The sequence below is a fragment of the Coloeus monedula genome (genome assembly GCF_965178545.1).
Source record: "Coloeus monedula genome assembly, chromosome: 5".
In the NCBI taxonomy this organism is placed as follows: domain Eukaryota; kingdom Metazoa; phylum Chordata; class Aves; order Passeriformes; family Corvidae; genus Coloeus; species Coloeus monedula.
The window spans coordinates 57,071,704-57,093,033 of NC_138785.1; the positions used below are offsets into that span (position 1 = coordinate 57,071,704).

The window sequence follows — 21,330 nt, forward strand, 5'->3', positions numbered from 1 at the left end:
TACATATATGTAATGTAAATGCTGTGCAAGGCCTTTCTAAAATGAAAATTCTCATCGACTCAGGTACTTTAAAAACAGAAACCTAGAGAATGAACCCTAGGTTTGTACTGATGGGAACTCATCTGGGTTCCTGATGATCTGGGTACCTGAGAGCATCCTTGGTTTTTATGGAAAAAATAGTTCTGTGCACTTCTGTACATGTATTGTACAGCTTTACTGAAGAATAACAATTTGGTTCTGCTACTTAGCTATCAGTAGTAGTTTTAATAAGATGTTCAGGTTTTGGTTTTTTTTATTAATAACTTTGAATATTAGGCTGTAGACTTTATATACCACAAATTCTGGGAGTTAGGTCTCAGAAACAGACTCTGTGCCTTGCAAAAGAGGATTGTATAAAAGCACTTAAAATAAACTACATCAGGAAATGAGGATTTTCTAGAAATCGTAAATACTTGAAATAAACTGGTTTGTTTATTTTTTTTTCAGTCCTAGTTTCTTTGAAGCTCTTTTGAGTGTCCATATTGGTAAACTGAGATGGAGAAGAGGTTAAAAACCCATAGCCACTTTGAAATTTTGCTGGACTCAGTCAACCTTTATCTAGTTTTAGTAGGGAAAGAAATGCAGCTGGCAAAAATGTTTTTCACCTCATTCTTCTTGCAGTTACTACTCTTGAAAAAGTAGCTTTCAAGGGATGTGGAACAGTTCAGTGTCTTTCTTCTAAGCATATACAACCTTAACTATGCCAAGGGGGGAAAGTGGTACAAGTAACTTGTGATGCTAAAGGTACCCAGGCTTCTTGAGTAGATTTGCCAGTCATAAAGATGTGTTGCCTCTTAAACGAGTTTTGATTGAAGTGTCTTCTGGCAGGTCATCTCCCTTAGAAAACCAAAGCAGTGACTGTCACTATAAAAGCAAATACTCTGACTTCTACATTTGTCCTTCTTTGTTTGGAGTATTGCTGTAAGTTGAAGAACAGGTAGGAAGAAATACAGTCAATGATAGTGACTTTGAAATCTACCTGCTTGGTATTAGCTCGAAGTTGTAGTTCAGACTAGTCAGGCGCTTAAATGTGTGAATTAGTGAAACAGCTATTGCAGAAGGGTGAAAATTGGTGGCAAGAGAAAGGAACACTGCTGTCTGGCTGTTTCAGCAGATTTTATTTTCTCAGCAAGATGCTAAATCAGGCTGGTCTTCAACCTTTCACGAAGCACAAATACATGGCCTTCTGATTTATAAATTAATGCTTGCTACATCACTTGCTATGTATTATTGTAAATAACCTGTTAAAACAGTAACTGCAGGGCACGGGATGAGTGTCTTCCTTTGGCAAATGGCTCTATAGTCCAGACCCACTAGTGCTACAGACATACTCTGTTCTTTTGTATGAACAGGTTCTTTGATTTTTTACTGGGTTAATTTGCAGGACGTAATATATTATAAGCAAATTCTGAATAAAATTCTGTGCACAGTACATGTTCATAGGTTTGTTTGTGTAGTTAAGCATAAAAGCATCTAACACTGTATTACTGAATCACTGTGCATTGTAAGCCAGCATTCTCTGCTCTGGAGTCTAGAGTTCCCTAGTCTATGTGTCAGTTGATGGAGCTACCCAGGGACACTAGAGTAAACTCTGCCTGAGTCTGAGTTTGGGTGGTTAGCATGAAATTCAAGTCTGGTTTAGCTTTTGTAGAGAAGCTTTGAAATATTTTAACCATTTTGATTAGTGACATTTTGGGGCCTCTGTTGAGTATCATAATGGAGTCTCTGTGTGTATCACTGTTGAATCTACAGTGGTGTGACCTGCTGTACTGTCAAAAATGGGAAAGTGTGCTCTATGTACCATTAGTACTGTGTGGTTCAGGTTCATTAGCCTTAGTAGCTAGGCTAAAATTGATGTATGCTAGGCAGAAATGCTTTGTAGTTCTTTTGGATTCTTGAAAACAGTATGAACAGGGTGCAAGATTGTTTTTCTTGTCAGAAAGAAGCATTTATGAAGCCATATGGAATTATGGAAAGGGAAGATGCTTTAGTTGAAACTGTGAAAATGTGACTTGTTCAGAGTTTAAGAGACTTCAAATGAGGTGTAATTGCAGTGGTCTGTGGTAGAATGGAGGTCCTTATTAGCTGCTGTCTCCGCATCCAAATGAATTTGAAGTAGATTCATATGGGAATTAAGATGGATAGCAGTTAGTTAGTACAGATTAGTTAAGACATAGAGAAGATGATGAAACTTGGAGATAGCAGGGAAGATTCTGTGTTGTCATGCCCAGAAAATTAAAAAAAGCTTAAATGTGTTCAGAAACTAAAGGGATCTTAATTGTATTAGCCTGTTACTGGATGAAGATAAAATTGTTCTTAATGGTTCAGAAATACGTGTTCAGAAAAATTTCCTTCCTGAATCCTGAAAGGAGCAAAAGTACATGATTACATTGTATGAACTGCTATTCAATCCATTAGTAATAAAAGAGGATGTTTAAAAACAAAATTTATTGGGAATGAGCATTTTGGAACAGGACTTGTCCTACAGGCTTTGTAAGGAGGAAAGCTCATTTGTTGATTTTAAAAACAAACAACCCCCTGGTATATCAGGAAAATTTCAGAACGTGGGAATAGTGTTCATGTTTAATGCTGGTGTTCAAAAGAGGTATAATCTGGTGTATTGGGTTTGCATGGCCAAGCTTTGGTAGCAGGGTGGCTTCTTTGAGGAGCTGCTAGAAGCTTCATCCATGTACAGCAGAGCCAATGCCTGGCAGCTTCAAAGATGTACATGCCATTGCTCAAGGCTGGGACAATTAGAAATTGTGGTAATGCCTCTGTGATAACATACTTATGAAGGAAAAAACCAAATTATTGAGCAATTGTAATTGCAGCCAGAGAAGAGTGGGGTGAGAACATGAGAGAGGAAGAACTCTGCAGACACCAAGGTCAGTGCAGAAGGAGGGGAGGAGGTGCTCCAGCCACCAGAGCTGAAATTCCCCTGGAGTCAGTGGTGCAGCCTGTGGTGAAGCAGCTGTGCCTCTGCGGCCCATGGAGAGATCCATGAGGATGCAGAATCCCCCTGCAGCCCATGGAGGAGACCCCTTCTGGAGCAGGTGGATGCCTGATAGGAGGCTGTGACCATGTGGAAGGCCCGTGGAGAGAGAAGCCCCCTCTGGAGCAGCCTGTCCTTGAAGGACGGTGCCCTGTAGAAGAGTGACCCACACTGCAGCAGCTTGCAGAGATTTGTTGCTCATGAGATGGACTCATGTTGGAGAAGTTCATGGAGAGCCGTTTGCTGTGGGAGGGATCTTATGCTGGAGCAGGACTCCTCTCCCTGAGAAGCAAGAGAAATAACTTGCTATGAACTGACCATAACCCAAATTCCCTGTGTCCCTGTGCTATTAAGTAGGAGGTAGAGCTGGGAAGGAGGGAGGGGTGGGGGGAAAGTGTTTTGAAGATTTTATTTTACTTCTCATTATCATGCTTTGATTTTGTTAGTAATAAATTAAATTAATATTTCTAATCTGAGCCTGTTCTGCCTGTGGTGGTATTTGATGAGTGATAATTCTCTGTTCTTCTTTCAACTCATGAACCCATAGTTGTATTTTCTCTCCCCTGTCCAGCTGCAGAGGGGAGTGAGAGAGAAGTTTTAGTGGGTGTCTGGCATCCAGCCGGCATCAACCCACTACACCTGAGTAGCTGTAAACTAGGTTGCCTGTCATCAGTCACAGGCAAAATTGGAAACGGAGGGGGATTTTGTTTCACAAGGGAAAAGCATAATTACATTTCAGTCAACATGTCTTTCTTAGACAATAGGTGTTGTCAAACTTGTTTTCAGTCTTTGAGATTACAAAGTTGGTAGTCTAGTTGTGTAGATACACATTTGTTAAGCTTGCAGATCTGAGAGGCAGCTGGTTTATTTCTACTGGAGTTCTTCTAAAACAGTATTGGATTTTACACTCTATTAAGAGCAGTAATCTGAGAGTAGGTGTAGCTTACAGATGAAACTTGTGGGGTGGGAAAGACAAATAATGACATAGGAACTGTGTAGATCTGTCTTACACGTTTTGGTAACATGGGCGTTTACAAATGCCAGTTATGTTACCTGTCACCTTTTTTTAATAAATCCCAGTGCATCGTTACACGTTTATGAGGAAGAATCCAAGGTGCAGCTGGAGATGTGAAATACAGATCAGCAGTGTTGTTCTTGATTGTAGGTAAATATACTTTAAAATGTTGTGACGTTCAGTATTCTAGGAGAGCTTAAAATGATATTGGTAAAACTGATGGTGTGGAAAAGAGTTGCAAAATGTTTTTGATGTTTTTATAGAAAGTTTGGTAAATGAGGGTTTATTTTAAAGGCATGATGTTTTCATCACTGGTTAAACTCTGGAATTGAAAGAAAGCAGAGCCTTTCTTACGTGGAAATTGAAGTAAAAATTGACAGCTCTTTTGGTCTCAGTGGTAGTGGTTGGATGAGGTTAAGAGGAAGTCTGTGTACTGGGCTACAGTGAACACATTGTCTTGTTTAGATTCATATAGGAAGTATTTGGGGAGTTGGACTGAGCATGAACTGAAAGAAGAGTAATAATACTAATTTTGTTCCAATGCTAAAGGGAGGAAGGTTTTTTGCTTTTCATTCAAGATGATGTCAGTATTAAATATTTCAAATAGATCAGGTCAAAGCGATCCTGAATATAGGAATTACGCTGAAGCAAATTCAGTTTTGACTTGACAGAGCAGTTTCAGTTATGGTCAAGTGTTGACTTTTTCCATGTTATTTCCATGTATTTCTTTACATAATTACATAATTTTGCAAAGTTTTGTTTTGCTCAGTTTGTATTCAGAGGTCTGAAATGGTGCAGTTCTTGGTGCCAGTTCTTTTCACTGCTATTTTGTCATTTTAGCTTGCAGCAGTCTTCTTTCATTTCTAGAAGAAGAAAGGGAAATTAGGGAAGTTCCGTGCAGGCTTTGAGGACAAAGGTTGCATTTCTAGAAAGGTGTTCATGTCATCAAAGCCAGATGTGGCTAGCTGTGCCCTGTCTGCAGTGGAACTCAGAAGGGGACAGGTTAAGGTGTCTGCCAGATATTTCTAGTTTGTGAAGTACTTTTTATTTACACATTTGTTTCCCTCCCCCCAAATTCATTTTACACAAGGTGAAATTGCCTTACGATTTTTTGGCATTAGTTTCCCTTGGGGTTTAAGAGTTATGTATTTGATGCATGTATCCAAGATTAAGCTAAATCTTAACTGTATAGTGTAGCAACTGATCTTCTGTAGATAGGACTGTCATCTCCTGTTTAAAAGTTTAAAGTGTGTTTTAACTGGAGTAGTCTTGAAGTTTTGCTTATCCCATGAGATTCTTTAAGTATACCAAATACAGGGTCAACTGAAGAAAGGGGTTCTGCAGTAATGTTCCCAAGGACCATATTTACAAAATCACTGAACTTTTATTTTGCATGCTAGGTGTTAGAATTGTTCCATTGAATGTACTTTAATGTCATCACTAGTCACAATCTTTTTATAGAAGGGGTTTTTGTAAAGATGAGGTACAGTTTAGATGAGATTGAGTGGAGCCTGGCCAGCAAGTTCACTGGCTGCATAGACCACTTTGGCCTGTGAGTTCGAGTGAATACTGGCACTCGAATTACTTTGGTTTAGGGTAACTCAAGGTCCATCATTTGGTAACTGCTGTTTAGTATTCAGCAATTTCACTGTACCTTCTCCATGGCAGCACGGATGAGTCTTGCACACAAACAGAAGGCAAGGAATGTTAGGTTGGGTAGGAGCAGTGTAACTCGGTAAGTTGAGGCCACAAGTATATTCAAAGGAGTGGGAAGTGCTGAGGGGTCTGGGTTTGTTCAGCCTTGAGAAAAGAAGGCTCAGGGTAGATCTCCTCATCATGAGCCGGTATTTAAGGGTATCTACAATATATATGGAGACTCCCTTTTTACAAGGACCCACATGAAAAGATGAGGGATAATGGATGAAAGTTGCCCTGATGAGATTACAATTAGACCCAAGAGGAAAATTACTCACAATGAGAGTAATCAGCCATTGGAATAAACTTCCAGGGGAAAGGGTGGATTCCACAACATTGGACATGTAGGATTCAGCTGGACAGGGTGTTGGCCCATCTTGCCTAGACTGTGTTTTTTACAAGAAAAGTTGGATTAGATGATCCTTGAGGTTCCTTCCAGCCACATGTGCTGTGATTCTGTGAACTGCATTGCTGCTTGTCATTCTGGGTTTCTTTTTGTGTTTGTGGGTTTTGGGGCTTTTTTTGCCTATCATTTAATGGAACGTGTAATGAAACTACTAAGAATCATGTATTTTTTTTTTTCAGCACAAACTTGCTTCTTAAAGATGTGGTGCACTAACTCAATACCATAAGCAACTGCTTCTGTAATATTTTTCTGTTGTTCGTGGTCTTCAGTATGAGCACCTTACTTTTTACTGCAAAAATGCCATCAGGAAAAGAAATGGATGGGAATTTCTATTGAGCATTCAGCTTGAACATGTAATAAAGACTTTATTTTCAACAGCAGAAAAAAGTAATGTGCACGATAGGCAAAATCAGTCTCTTGTGCAATTAATTTTATACAGCTCCTTTTAGATGAACTGCTAATAATACGTTCAGATCCTTCGTTTTTGATGCAGAGCCTAGGGTATGTTAGGTACTGGAGTAGTGAGATGATACAAAGCAGTGGAAATGTGGTATTGGAGGCAGCTGATGAGATATTGGCTTGTGGTTCATTTACTTCCAAGTTTCTCTTTGCTGTGTGTTCTGACACAGAGCCTAAGGAACCAATGTGTTTCTAAATGGAACTGACACAGTCTTTAAAAGTCACACCTGGAAGATTTTTAGTAATAAGACTTTCATAAGTGATATTTTTTTAGGAAAAAAATTAGTATTACTAAATATTACTTAGTAATACAAAGACCTGTTCATGTTTTCAGTCTTGTTAGTATTTACTAGTACGCATCAAAGACAACAGTGGGGTGAAGATTTAAGCATTAGTCCTGTAAGTGGTACTCTTGAAGTTAAGCCACAGGAAAACTTATGGTCCTCTTGGTTTCAATCCTGGCATTTTGAGAGTTCAGGACTCAACTCCTTTTTGTCAAGAGGCTTCATATGCAAAAGTTTGCTTCTGGGCTGGTGGACTTCGCATTTCTAGCTGCACAGAAAAAACACAGCTTCAGTGAGAGGAATAAAAGTCTCTGAATCCAGATGGTTTTGGGTTTTTAGGAGCTAGCCATTAGCCTGCCTTTTCTTTGGAAAAGTGAGTTAAGATGGAGTAAAATTTCTGTCAGATTCAGGAGGCGTAAGTAACCTACTTACCATTCTGTGAAAATCGAGATGGCTGCACTACTGTTACTAATAAATTGGAGGGAAACTGTGCACCCTGGTCTTGCTGTGTTTTCTAAACAATACAATACTAAGCATTGATTCCCATGCAGACTTAGGTCTTGCACAAATGGAAGTTGATGCTAAAATCCTGAATCTCTTTGGTCTCTTAGAATTACTTACTGATACTTAAGCTCCTGAAAAAATTCACCCAATCTGGCACGTACTCTAAATATTGTCTGTTGTCCACCAGTTATTTGAAAACAATGCAGTCTGCTCAGGTTTTTGTCTAGAACCAATCTTAATCACACAGATTTGTTGGAAGGAACACCATTTCAATTAGCTTAAATTTGATTTAATAATAAAAATAATAATCTTGATAAAATAATTTTCCTGATTACAGCTTTTCTTTTCTTACTAAGCTATTTTTACTTAGCTGTGAGATCAAAGTAAAAATTGTTGACTGTCACTTGGATGTTGAGATGACTTTGTTTTTCTGGTTGAAAAATACTCACCACCCCAATTACCTCACTGATCACTAGTACATGCATAAAAAGAAATAATGTCTCTTTACTGATTGTAGTCTGTTTTTGAAGCTTTTCCAGGGAAAATCACTTAGATGCTGATGGTGTGGAAGAGTGTTGAGGACTCCATGTTAATGTTCAGAGTGTAGTGCTGCTCTTAACTGCTGCTTGATTCTAGTGTAGTGCTGCAGCTAAACTGTAGCTATTGCCTGCGTATTGTAAATTTATTTTGATAGGATCACAATGTTTCTGGAAGCCTTAAAGTACTTAAGATGACTGTCTGGGACAAGTCTGATAACTGGGTTTTGTGAAGTACAGATGTGTCGTGACACTTGCAGCTGAGAAAAATGAGCATTTTCACTGATGTAATCTTTCCTCTTTTTGTGGTCTGCTTGCTGTTTACGTTTTGGTAGTCAGCTCTTGTCAGAATGAGTGCAGTGATGGACAGTTTCATTGACTATGATTTTACTGAGAACTATTTCTCAAATATTAGTTGTAGGAAGTCTTGTTTGTGAAAAACTGTGATCAATCTAGTAACTTCAGCATTGCCAAAAGCCTCACGCTTTTTGTATGTTAGGCCTGTTTTCTTCTTTGGTTAACTCTGAAGCAGGTCCTTGTGTTGATGCACTGGGAATCATGGGTCTGAGTGGGGTCCTTTGATCCTGTGTCTGTTCCTACTTCCCGCACACCATTACCCACTGTCTCAGGTAGTCAGTGTGGTAGTTAAGGGCTTTGAGGAGTTTCTCAGGCATAATCCAAATACAAACCAAGTTAACTCTACCTTGTTGTTCTGCCTGAGAAGAAGTTTCTTCTCTGTGCAGATTGATACAATAATCTCTCTTCAAGGAAGGGGTTTTATAATGAATTTGTTTGGAGTAGATGGTGTGCAAATATTTAAAGTTGTATGGTTTGTTTTTAAAAAGCCTTTCATACTGGAATAAAGTGGGATGATTGAATTAGACTTGCTAAATCTTTAAAGGATTAAAGATAGGATTGTGTCTTCAACTATATGTCTCATATTTCTGGATTTAAATGTCTTCATGTGATGCAAACAAATCTTGAACACTCAAAGTCATCCTTAATACTTTCAAACTACTTATTTTACTACACATAATTCTTCTAGCTTGTGTACTTGGGGATACCAATTTTGGTCATCATCTGTGTGGTTCTGGATACAGTTAGAATCATAAAATTTCCTGAATTGGAAGGGACCCACTAGGATCATCTTAAGTCCAACTCCTGGCCTTGTACAGGACAGCCCTAAGGGTCACACCCTGTGCCAGAGGGCTTTGTCCAAATGTTTCTTGACTCTGGTGGGATTGGTACTGTGAGGCCTCCTGTAGGGAAGTTGATGTACTAATAGTAGATATACTGAAGCAGATACACTATTCTCTGGTAGTGTGGTAAATAAAAGGAAACTACTCTTTCCCTTTTAAAATTAAAACTACTACGATTAAAGAATTCACTTACACTGTCTTCAGATGAGTGACAGTGGCTCTTGGTGTTTTGCATCCTTCTTAAAGCAGTTTATGAGAGGTTTGTAGTTATCTGCAATTCTGCAAATATGGCATCTCTATTTTGAAGTGTTCTAATGAGTCCTGATTTGAAACTACATTGGTAAACTCTAGGAAGAATGAATACTTTAATCTCTTCTGAAAGTTGATCAGTAGCTGTGTACATATGTCCTGAAGAGTGTAGTGCTTTTGTTTTTCTTTGCTTGCTTATATTTTGCCTTCTCTTAAATATAAAACTATCCTGGAACCTCTAGTCATTACTACTGACGACTCTGCATCCTGTCCAAGCATCACAGCTTTCCCAGTTACACAGTAAAATCTGCATAAATTCCATGAATGGTGTAGTGACCTCCAGACCAGGAACTAAGGTCTGCGCTGTATTTTTGTTTATATGAAATATTTAACTCCCTTTGACCTAGGAGGCTATTACTGAACTTGCATGGGGTTATCAGGAGAACAAGGTATACTTACACCTGCATTTAAAAAAAATTTCCTTTCTTGTAGTAAGCCAGTAGTGGGCATTCCAACTCAGTGGTTTTGTATACCCCTTATTTTATGAAGATGTGTTGGATTTGTTGGCAAAGTGCACAGTTTTGGTAAATATCTGCAATTCATTCAAATTGGCAATGCATTACTAGACAGCATTAGGCTTACTCTTAAAAGGGCCCTTGGACATCAAAGAGGAAGAGCCTTCATTTTGCCATGCTTACATTAATTGTATAGACTGATCAATATAGAACAAGTATTGTCTGTGCTTCTTTGAAACATATTCAGTGCGTTTGTGCTGAGAATTTAAATGTCTCTTTAAAAACAAGTGAAATACCCAGATTTGGTGCAGATCTACCTGAATTTATGATTTCTAAAAAGGAGGTTGCTTTTGCTTTTCAAATCACAGTTTAAAGCAATCATTTTACAAAGCGTTTAGATTACCAGTTCCGTATATTTGCTTTAGGGTTGTGAGTATCACTTCAGCTTCAGGCTAGTGAATGTGGTAAGGAAGGTCTCCCCTCTTTTTTCAGAGTACGTTGTAGCCATTTTTTTGCTTTTGCCTACTGTTGCTTTTTGTCATGACTTTATTCTCCCCTCAGCATTTCAGATGGAAGATGAGTAGTTGGTCAGTGTGTCTCTTAGTTACATTAGTGAAAGCTCTGTTGATAGTGGTGTTACTCATTAACCTAAGTTTCTGTGCACCCCAGTTTTCCTTAGTTCTTACCATAACTATTGGTCACCTAGCTGGCTTAAATGTAGTAATTTTAAAATGAAATGGACTTAAAATGACTGGGCTGTGGTGAACTGTCTTGTATGGTAAGCAGAAAATAGGCTAGAAAATGCTATGGTAAAGGCATGAAAAATCTTTCATCTTCAGAATATTTCACTGGTTTTTCCTAAACTTAAGTGGGTTTTCAGTTAATTTTAAAGTAAAATCTGAAATATGGGATTGAGAGGTTTGGTTTTGAGTATCCATGTTTATACTGTAAAGGTGTTTGTTCTCATTAGGTACAATGAAGCAAATCTTCCATATAATTGCATTAGTGATACGTGACATTAAAGCTTAATTGGCTTATTTTAAATATCTTACACATCAATTTCCTTCAGATTGTGAAAATTGAAAAGGTCATGAGTGCAGTTTAATATTCCAGGGTGAGAGATTTCAATTTTAGTACAATTTGTAGAGATTTAATTAGGAAACATGACTAAAAGAAAAAGGATGTTGAATGCAAATTAGGCTGTTCATTAGAGTATAGAAGCTGAAACATCTTGAAGTATTGTGGAAATTTGATTGCAGATTCAGTAAGCAGCTTGATTGATTTTTTAAGTTATTTTTATTTTTTAAAGTAGAAGTTATTGTAATTGTTCTTCAGGGTGTAGACTTGCTCTAATCGTCCTAGGCACTCTAAATGTGCTTCCTTTTTTGTGGAGTTCTCTTCTAACCAATATTTTTGTTTTGCAGGAGATTGATGAAGCCTGCAAGAGGATAAAACGTGAAATTGATGATTTAGGTCCTGAAGTTGGTGACATAAAAATCATTCCGTTGTATTCCACCCTTCCTCCTCAGCAGCAGCAAAGGATATTTGAACCTCCCCCACCAAAAAAACAAAATGGAGCAATAGGAAGAAAGGTAAATACTAACTGTGTTAGTGTTCTGTTCTATAAGCAGCTACTCCCAGCTGCATGGGCAATGAAATACGACTTTCAGCTCCTTTAAATATATTTGGACAACAACAAGTACAAGGGTTTCTTTAATGAAGTCTTAAAAATGCAGTATTTTATCACGTTAGAATTTTTAGGTAACTTGAAATTTGTTTCTCAGTACAAATCAAAGTTCTCTCCTCCATCTTACAGGCCCAGGATGTTGTGGTAACAGTTTGACTTGACTGAATGGAAGTTGCATTCATTTAAGTTGCTTATGAGACTCTAGTGGTTTAGTTCGAAATATCTATTACTTATTTTGCTTCTGTGAGATAAGAATTAGATATGATTTATGTGGAGGGATGGGATTTTTTACATAAGTAATTATTTTGAGTAATGGTTTTTTTGCCTTTTCTATTTTTTAAAAAATTTTGTTTGAGACAAAATGGGCTGTCTCTTCAGGGTAGGTTGTCAGGCAGGTTTTACCTGTTTTTTCAGGTTTGTGAGAAGGAGCAAGTTAGAACAAGTATGTTGAAGTTCATGGTTTGTATTTTTGTAGGAATAAATGAGGAATTGAGGTTCTTTCATTAGGCAAAATTGATTGAGAAACTGAAAAACTTGAAATGGCACAGTGAATGTTCCTCATAAGATTAGTATGTCAGTGCTTACAGTAATCCACAGCAGAAGCTATGTGTTTTATTAAAAAGGAGTGATGTTAGAGCTTTTTAAAGCTAAACTACTGCTATACAAAACTGACAGGCACAAAACTAAGATTTTGAAAGTCAAAGCTGAATCATACTATGTGCTCTAGGCAGGGTTTGTTCCTTGATTATTTGTTGTTTTTGTGCAGTATGATGCATGTAGAATAATAGCGACAACTTTCTAGTGTTCTGGAAGAGTAAATCACTTACTAAATCTAGTGAAATTACCTTCCTTTTCCTCTGGAAGTTGGTTGCAGAAAGCATTCAGTTTGAAATTGTTAAACTAATGCTGCAACAAGATTGTATTTGCAAATGACTTACATGACTGAAATTGCTTTTAAGTAATGAACAACTGATAGCTGTGTATTTCATTAAGTTTTCTCTACGTTTAGAACTGTGCCCTTCAAAATTTTTGGTTTTCTGCATAAGAGCATAACAAGTGCAGAGCATAGTTTTTGTTATGTTGAAATGACAGAGCCAGTACCAGTCTCTGAGAGGAAGACACTCTTGGTGTAGCAGCTGTTTTACTACAAGAAAAGTTGTTACGCCCAAAAGATGCCAACTGTAGTCAAAAAGCAGGCACAGCATATAGGCAGCACTCAGACCTATGAAATTACTTTTGTCTGCTTTGGCTGAAATGTTCTGGCTTCCATGTTTTAGTTTTTATATCCATAACAAATCTAACTATGAGTGAAAGTGCATCTGTGTTGTACGTTTTTTAAATGTTGGTTTAGTTTCAGTTAGTCTAGTGATCAAGGTATGTAAAGTAAAGCCATGTGATGCTGTGCCTGTCTATTCAAGGAAATGTCTGTTTTCATCTAGTCCCTCGTGGGATTGAACCTAGATTTTAGAACTGCTGAGGAGGGAGCTAGTAGGTGATCTGCATCCTTTCAAAGGCTCTCATGGTCATGCAAGTGTAAGTGAAGTGCTTGCAGTATCTGAACAAAGTATCTTCTGAGCTTTAACTTCGTGAAATGGGAGATGCTGGAAGTAGTGTGGCATTTTGCTGTAGTAGGAATGGTAACAGCTAGTAGTGATGCAGCTTTACAACATAGCACTTTTTTTGTCGTCTTTGTGCTAAGAAAGCTGCTGTTATTGTGAGAAGGCTTGAGATTACAGATAAATACTCTGATGAACTAGTAAGAATTTTTTTTTAATTGAGGAAGATGAAGATGACTTAACGTTTCTATTCTTGTCTCTTATCCCTTTCATCTTATCCCTTCTTTTCAAACTGTGTTCCAGTTTCTGTTTCAGCAGTCTTAAGCATTGCTAGTTAATACTTAATGCAATATAAATATATTTCTTGATGGTGGATACTATGTGTATTTTAATATTCAAACCAACATTTTAAAATTAATCTCAGGAACTGCAGAACTACAGCTAAGGCTAATTATAATTTATTATTTTATATAGTGTAGTGCTGATTTCAATTGTTTCATGTCCAAGTAACGTTGTACTTTGATTCAGACTTGAAAAATATTATAATCTCTTCAACCTTTTTAAAAATTTCTTCTGTTTTTACAGTCATTAATTATCATTTTTTAAGCAATGTGACAGTAAAAAACAGTATCTGTATGTGCAACAGAATCCACTGTGTAAATAACTTTTTCCTTTCTACCTTAGGAAAATTCTGTATAAATTAAGTCAATTCAGGTGCAAATTAAATTGTTTTACCGCTGTGGACTAAGCATAATAATGGTATTGATTTCCTGGTATTGAAGTGTCCTAATAGAAATCAGTGGTTAAAAGCAGGATAAAAACCTTTTGTCTGCTCTGTAATTAGTATTTGAAGAATCTGGGTGTGGATGGTTCTGTACCTTAGCTGAAACAGAAAAACACAAAACTTTTTGAATAAGGTATGCTCTATAACAGCAAGCTGAATGTGGATTAACTAGGCTTTTAATGTGAGAGTGTGAGTTTAATTTGTTTATTTAATGCCTTACAGAATTTTAATGAAAATGTATTGAGATTTTGCACTAACTGGAACTGGTATTTGTGGCTGTTATCTCTTGACTAATTCGTGCAGATTACCTGTGAATGACGTGTACAGAATTTTCTGTTTGAGGAATTTTAAGTAGCACATCATTTTAGGGAGAAACACCATAATTCCAAATTAATTGTCAGTGTTTTTTCTACCAAAGTACTGCTTTCAATATATTGTAGTATTTGGGCAAGCTTAGACCTTAAGAAGAGACAAGCTGAGTGTGTAAGTAGCTGACTGGCAGAGTGATCAGCCAGCAGGAAGGGAAATCGCCAGTCACTGGCCTCATTGTAGTTCTGAACCAGTTGTTAGGGAATCTCTCCAGTTCTGATTGGTAAACTGAAAGCAGTGATGATGGAATACTCTGAAATTAAGAAGTGAAGGGTAAGCACTTCTGATGAAGTGCTGAACAGGTTTTGGGTCTGTTCTGAGATAGATGATGCAACTTGCTAATAACGTGATTCATTGTGGTCACTGTTGGGATGAGAGCTAATGGTATCCATAGCCTGTTACACTGCATCTCTGGACATAAAAATTTAAATGGTGGCAAATCAAGCCTCGGAATTCTGATAGTCACATTTGCTTTAATTTTTGCATGTGACTTAACCTTCTGAAAGGCTAAGAATGTAACATTAAAGATATGTAAAGGTGTTTGAATATCTGGTGATAGAAAAAGACAAAGTGGGAATTAAATACATACTGGTCAGGATTTTAGCTGGAATGTGTTGGTAACAGCTTTATTTCAAACCAAATAAAAGAAAATACTGTGCTGGTAATGTATATAACTTTTGATTTAATATTATTTAACCAGTTTGCCCTGTTCAGGCTTTCAAACAAGGGTAAAAAGCTAGAATTAATAGATGATGTTAAAGGTATCCAGTATAACTTGTCATTTTGTACCAGAGATGTGAGAAAAAATTTTGAATAATGGTTTCATAAGTTAAATTTTTGCTCTTTTTTTTCTTAATTACATTTGTTTTGTTGTTAATAGACCCATAAGGGAGCAAAAAACAGTGGATGAAAATTGCTTTCTTTTCACTGGAAGTTCCTCTGGTTGATTTCAGATCATCCTGTGAAAGTGTTGGAGTGTTGCTCTGGTAGCTATTGATTAAGTGATGGAAAGTTTGCTGAAAGTTATTTGTGCAGAGACAAAGCTTTGGAGTACTTCATCTTCAGGATGAAGTAGTTTCATTTAGTTGTTTGAGGTTTTGTTTTCTTTCCTCTTTTACAGGTTGTTGTGTCCACTAACATTGCTGAGACATCATTAACAATAGATGGTGTGGTGTTTGTGATTGATCCTGGCTTTGCAAAACAGAAGGTAAGTACTATTTTTTTCCTCTTTACAGTAGGAAAGTTGATGGAATCTGGTTTGCTCAGGCAACTCTTCCCTTTGCAAACACTGATAGGTCTTTTTCCAGTTGAAATCTTGAACTGGGTTGGTTTAGATTTGTTTTGTTTTTAACTTAAGATTTTTACAGTTTGCACTTAGTCCACAAACTTTAGATAGAATAATTTTATTTTTAAAAATTTTATTTTTAAATGTGAGAATTTTGAGTTAGACTTGGAATGTAGTTTTTCTAGATACTCTAGGAAGGGTAGTTTTGTACTGCGTGTCTATGCTTGAGGATGCTCAAGCAAAAAAAGAAATGATACGAAAGTAAGTAAAAGTGGTTCTAGAAGCCTCCTCTTCTTATAAGTCACTGTAGAAAACTTCAGCACTAAAATGAGAAGAAAGAAATTATATCTGCTGTTTCATGTCAGTATTTACCATGTACTGTTGCAGCCCTGAAGATTGTAATCAAGCTCGTATTGTGGTTCTTGGAACATCATAGGATGTTCAGTGGAACTGAAGTAGCTTTCCTACAGTCAACCCAGTAACTTAATAAAATAAAATATGAATCTCATTATCTACGTTCAGTTTTTTCATTAAATGTAGCTTTCTTTATTACTCGGTTTCTTAGTATTTTCCTTTAGTAATGGTACAAATTTTCAGTCTTTTTAACTTCAGCAAAATGAGACAGACATTCAGCAGAATGTGAGTACAGCCAGTGTGTTTTCTTACACTAGTTTCAATTGCCATTAAGGCTGAACTTTTTTCACAAATAGTTCTCGTTGCAGAAGGTATTCTTCCAGTATAAGAACTAAGGTTTCTGTACATATTTTATACTGAGTCATACCAGAAAGGTCTTAAAACCGAGAATGTCTTCAGATGAAACTACTATTTGACTACTGCCCTTTTTTTCAGTATATTCCTTTCCATGAGCCCTAATGAGTTGGCAGGGCTGCTGTTCAGGTATGACGGCAGTGGGAGTTTTACAGAAAATACCAGCAGGTATTTTGTACTGTGACAATCTGCATGCACCCTTGAAATACAGTTTTCTTCTGTCAGCAGCCTGATCTTTACAGTTGTGTAAAACCTTAATGTTAGATTTTTCTGATCTCTAGAATATGATTATTCAACCTCATAGTTATATCAAAACAACATTTTTATGGGATTTTTTGAGCATCGTGACTGTTTAGCACTCTGTAGAACAAATTGGACACATTCCTTTTGCTATCTAAAAATATATTGAAGAACAGGGAGCCTGGCAGGAGTTGCTGTTAACAAATGAATAAAAAATGCTGTTCTCCAGGCAGTTGTATTTGAAACTCTCCAGAGTCTTTTGTCGCCAGGTGTTTTTTTCTTTTCAGATACATACAACTTGGGATTTCCTAGTCAGAAGCTGTGTTTAAAAATAAGTTTAAAGCACTTTGGATTGTTGTCTTATCCATGAACATTGTTTATTCTTTTACCTTCTGTCCTGCTCTGCCTCCACTTTGAAATAGGTGTACAATCCTCGTATCAGAGTGGAGTCTCTGTTGGTGACTGCGATCAGTAAAGCGTCTGCCCAGCAGCGAGCTGGCCGTGCTGGTCGTACTCGACCAGGCAAGTGCTTCAGGCTTTATACAGAGAAGGCCTACAAAACTGAAATGCAGGTAAGATTGGGGTTCTTACATTGTGTTTATAAGAATGTCTGATTCAGGTCGTTGAGTGCTGTGCTATTAAACAAAATGAGAATTTGAATGCTTCAGTAGTATAAAGTGTCTTGAAGAAGCGTTACAAATTTTCTTTTTTTTTTTTTTTTTTTCCCTTATCCCCCCCCAGGACAACACATACCCTGAAATTTTGAGGTCTAACTTAGGATCTGTAGTATTACAGCTCAAGAAGCTTGGTATAGATGATTTGGTGCACTTTGATTTTATGGATCCTCCAGGTACCTCTTTCCATCTTTCCAATCTTTATTTTTGTGACTACTTTATATAATGACAACATAGAATAAATTCTTTTATTGCTTTTTTCTGGTTTTTTATTGTAATCTGTAAGGAATGTCTTGTTTGTCCTGAAATCTAGTGCTCTGTATCATATTCAAGCAAGCTTTTTCTGTTTCTTTCTGTGTAAGAGCTTTTAGTGGAACCAAGGAATCTACTGAATGCCCCTTGCCTTCAGAGAATAAGAGAAAATTCTTTGCATTAGGAAGTCTTTTATTTGAGGTTTTTTTACGTATCACCTTGATTACACATTCTAATTGTGCAATCACTTAACAGCTGTTGGTAAATAAAATGGGCTGGTGTTTTTAAAGCTGAATACGTAGTTTGGCTCAAACTATAGTTTATGTGCATCTTTCTTCTAAGTGTTAAATGTTCATACATGCTTCAGAAATAACTTATATTGTTAGTTAAAAATGTAAATCAGCCAAATATAAATATGTTAGTTGTTTTTTCCCCTAAAATAAAAATCTGACATAGTCTGTAAGTTTTTAAATAGTTCTACAGAAGAGTTAAATTCTTTGTTCTGTGCAACATCTATGGTAGCTTAGCAGAAAGACTTTTGGATTTCCTTTTATTTTTCTTTGTGGGTTAGTACTGACTCTGTGTGAGGAATGCAAGATAAAAAGAATATTCTTACTGGTTTTCTGAAAGACTGTAGGTATCTAGAGTTGACATGGCTGAGATTTTAGGACTATTGGTCTATTTAGTATGGAACAAGGGAAAAAGTATCTGCAGGGAGAAGTGATACTACTGGTACTGAATATTTCACAATGCTACTGCTGTCTGAATTTTGAAAAGCAGTAATCTTCAAATATTCAAAGCTTGTGATTAAGTTTAAAGCTTTTCTAAATATGTGTTCCCTCCCTGCTGCCCCCATTCATTCATGCTTGGGTGTGTATTACTGGACTTGGTAACAGTTTGGCATTTGGATGCTAGCGAATGGAGAACAGAAAAAAAAAAAAGATACCTAATAACAGTCTGTGCTTCCTTGGTTTTTGCTGATTCAGAGCAGTTTGGTTAATGTTCAAGTTTATATATTTTTTTCTTTCAGCTCCTGAAACCCTGATGAGAGCCTTAGAGCTTTTGAATTATCTGGCTGCTTTAAATGATGATGGAGACTTGACTGAGTTGGGATCCATGATGGCTGAATTTCCATTGGATCCACAGCTGGCTAAGATGGTTATTGCAAGCTGTGACTACAACTGTTCTAATGAGGTCCTATCTATTACTGCCATGTTGTCAGGTAATAGCAGGAAAAGAGAAAAAAAAAAAAAAAAGCAGATCTTCAGTTTGGGGAAAATTTAATTTTTCCAAATCAGAAAAATAACGTAAATATATTTCTAATAAAATTAGAATTGTTTTTTAAAACTTCATATATGGGTTCAGTCATTATGGATTTATGTAGAGACCTTGAAGCTAGTAATGTTAAAAACTAGTGCATAAAATTATCTAAGTATTTGCTCCTAACATCAGTTAAAAGTTTATAAGTTTGAATTGTTGGGGGTGGGGAGTCAGGCCAGTGGAACAGAGATTTCTGTTTAGGTTCATAGTCAGGCCCAGAAATGTCATCTCAGCCACTGGTTTTTGAGGCAGTGAGATCTGTTTTGTGTTGTGCATTCTTCTGCACTTTGATAAATCACAGTCTTCTCAAAGGGATCAGAGTATAATTTATATTAAATCATAATCTTGTACGTGATACATTTTTCAGTCAGTAAATGGCAAAACTGGAGAACAGTTAGTACTTTCAAAGGGAAAAAAGAAACTTGGAAGGAAGATGTATCTTTATAAGAATTAACTTAGGTGTGCAGCTGTATTCCACTGCTGTTAAATGAGTAGCTCTGTGTCAAAGCAGAGCTGCTTGCTGAGAGAACTTAATGAGAGGAAAATGTCACCAAGCAAACCTTGTATTTAATTTCCCCATTGTGTAGAAGTGACTTTGGTTTATAACTAGAGGTCATAGGACAAGCAGCAGGTTTTACTCTATTATGAAAATGGGGGTGTTCTTACTCTTAAGTACTCTTTTGTCTTTGGGATGTGGTATTTTATCAGCCTCTCCACAGTGCAGGTGTATTGCTGACATGCTTAACTTGGTTGGCTCGAGGAAAAAAAAAAGTTTTCACTAAGTGTAAAATTTGTTGCTTCAGTTTAGTCTTACAGTATATTTGTATGAAAGTCTTTAAGAACAAGTTAAAATGTTATGATTGTTCAGACTCAGAGCAGATGGGCAGGGCAGAATCATAATATTTTTCTTTAATTAAATGGTAGGCTTAATTGCGGAGGTGGTGGTAGGTTGGTCCCTGTCTTTCTCTTCTCTTCTGCCTTCTCTTCCCAGTATCTACTATAGATCAAGTCAGTTTAGTATTTTTGTCTGTGGCCTTCAACTGATTTGCCTTACTCCTATTCCAATTTACCTTTTCCCAGGCCATGATAACCTTCATTGTTTTAAGCCATGATTAACATAATGATAAATAAGTTTTGGGAGAAAAATAAAAAGCGGATTGAAGCTGGTTAGTGTATGGGTCATAACTAAAACACTACTCTTAAAAATCCATAGTTCTGGTCTTTGTGAGGGCTGTTTCCCAAAGTAAGCACTTATTTTAAACCAGCAGCATAATAGTATGTTTTGGTGCATTAAGTGCATGCAAAGATTGTCAGGCTCTTGATAGCAATCCATGTTTTAAGTTTGGACTGAATGGGAAACTAGGTGACAGAAAAGAGCAAAAATAGCATTAAATAAATGAGCAGATTAAATGATTATACTTCATTTTATAAAAGCCATGGTGTCATGCTGTGGTATGGAAAGTACTGTTACTTTTTCAAAACACTGAGTTAAGCCAGTGATAGAATAATCTGGATTTTGCTTTTATTAGTATGAGTTAGAAATGAAAATACACTTGATATTATCTCCTTTTTCAAATGCAGGACCCATTATAGAGGGTGTTTATTTCACACCTGCATTTCCATTTTTTTTAATGCATTGGTCTTTGTTGATTTGTTACCATGATTCACTGTTGCAGTGTGATTTTTTTTTTTCTTCTCAAGTTCCATCTGGTATTCAGCTCACAGTATCTAGTGCTTTGTGACTTTTATGCAAATTTAGGAGTAAAATAAAGTCAAATGACATAACACTGCACAAAAAGCCCTTGTTTGATAGGGATATGTCATATGCAAAGAGGTGTTCTCATGTGATTGTGGGGCTTCAGTTAATGAGAAAACTAATGTAGTCCCAAGCAACTGGAAAAAGATAAAGGATTTTTAGTATTTAATCATTAATGTTATTGAAATTTAACATCTTAAAAGCTACACCTACTTACAACCAAACTGATTTATTTTCTGGTGTAGATCTCTATAAAGTAAATCACAGATGGGTAAGGTTGGAAGAAATCACAGTGGGTGACCTGGTCCAACCTCCCTGCTCCAGCAGATCCAGCTCCAGATCTCTTATAACTACTTTCAAGATCTTGTGGATTGATATCAGTCTTACAACTTACTAGAATGCTGGCAGATCATGAATTAAGTTGGCTGCAATACTATTTATGGTCTTTGCTAGTTTGTATCTGGAAAAGAAATGGTATAACATGATTTTTTGGATGGAAGTCAGATGAGTCAGATGTACGTAAGAGAATATAATGATAGAGAAAGCTCATTATGTTGCATTTTTTATACATATTTTTTTATTTGAAGTAGTGCCAAAGGACAGTTTAACCTTCCACCACTACCGCTGCCATCACAGCCTTTAGACTTATTAATACTAGTTCATTCACATGTTTCTGTATACCAGTGCTAATAGCAATACCATGTGGGAAGAGATTTGACTGGTGTGTTCTTGTCTAGTAACAGACT

At 36.8% G+C, this 21,330-nt stretch overlaps 1 protein-coding gene across 1 annotated transcript in view; it reads left to right on the top strand.

The window, feature by feature from the left end:
* Positions 1 to 21,330, top strand: part of DHX15 (DEAH-box helicase 15) — a 46,791-nt gene that overhangs the window by 13,329 nt on the left and 12,132 nt on the right. The window contains exons 6-10 of the mRNA XM_082281742.1: positions 11,318 to 11,485; positions 15,410 to 15,496; positions 17,005 to 17,154; positions 17,324 to 17,432; positions 18,539 to 18,730. Coding sequence (XP_082137868.1) covers positions 11,318 to 11,485; positions 15,410 to 15,496; positions 17,005 to 17,154; positions 17,324 to 17,432; positions 18,539 to 18,730 — 706 coding nt within the window. The remainder of the gene's footprint in view (positions 1 to 11,317; positions 11,486 to 15,409; positions 15,497 to 17,004; positions 17,155 to 17,323; positions 17,433 to 18,538; positions 18,731 to 21,330) is intronic.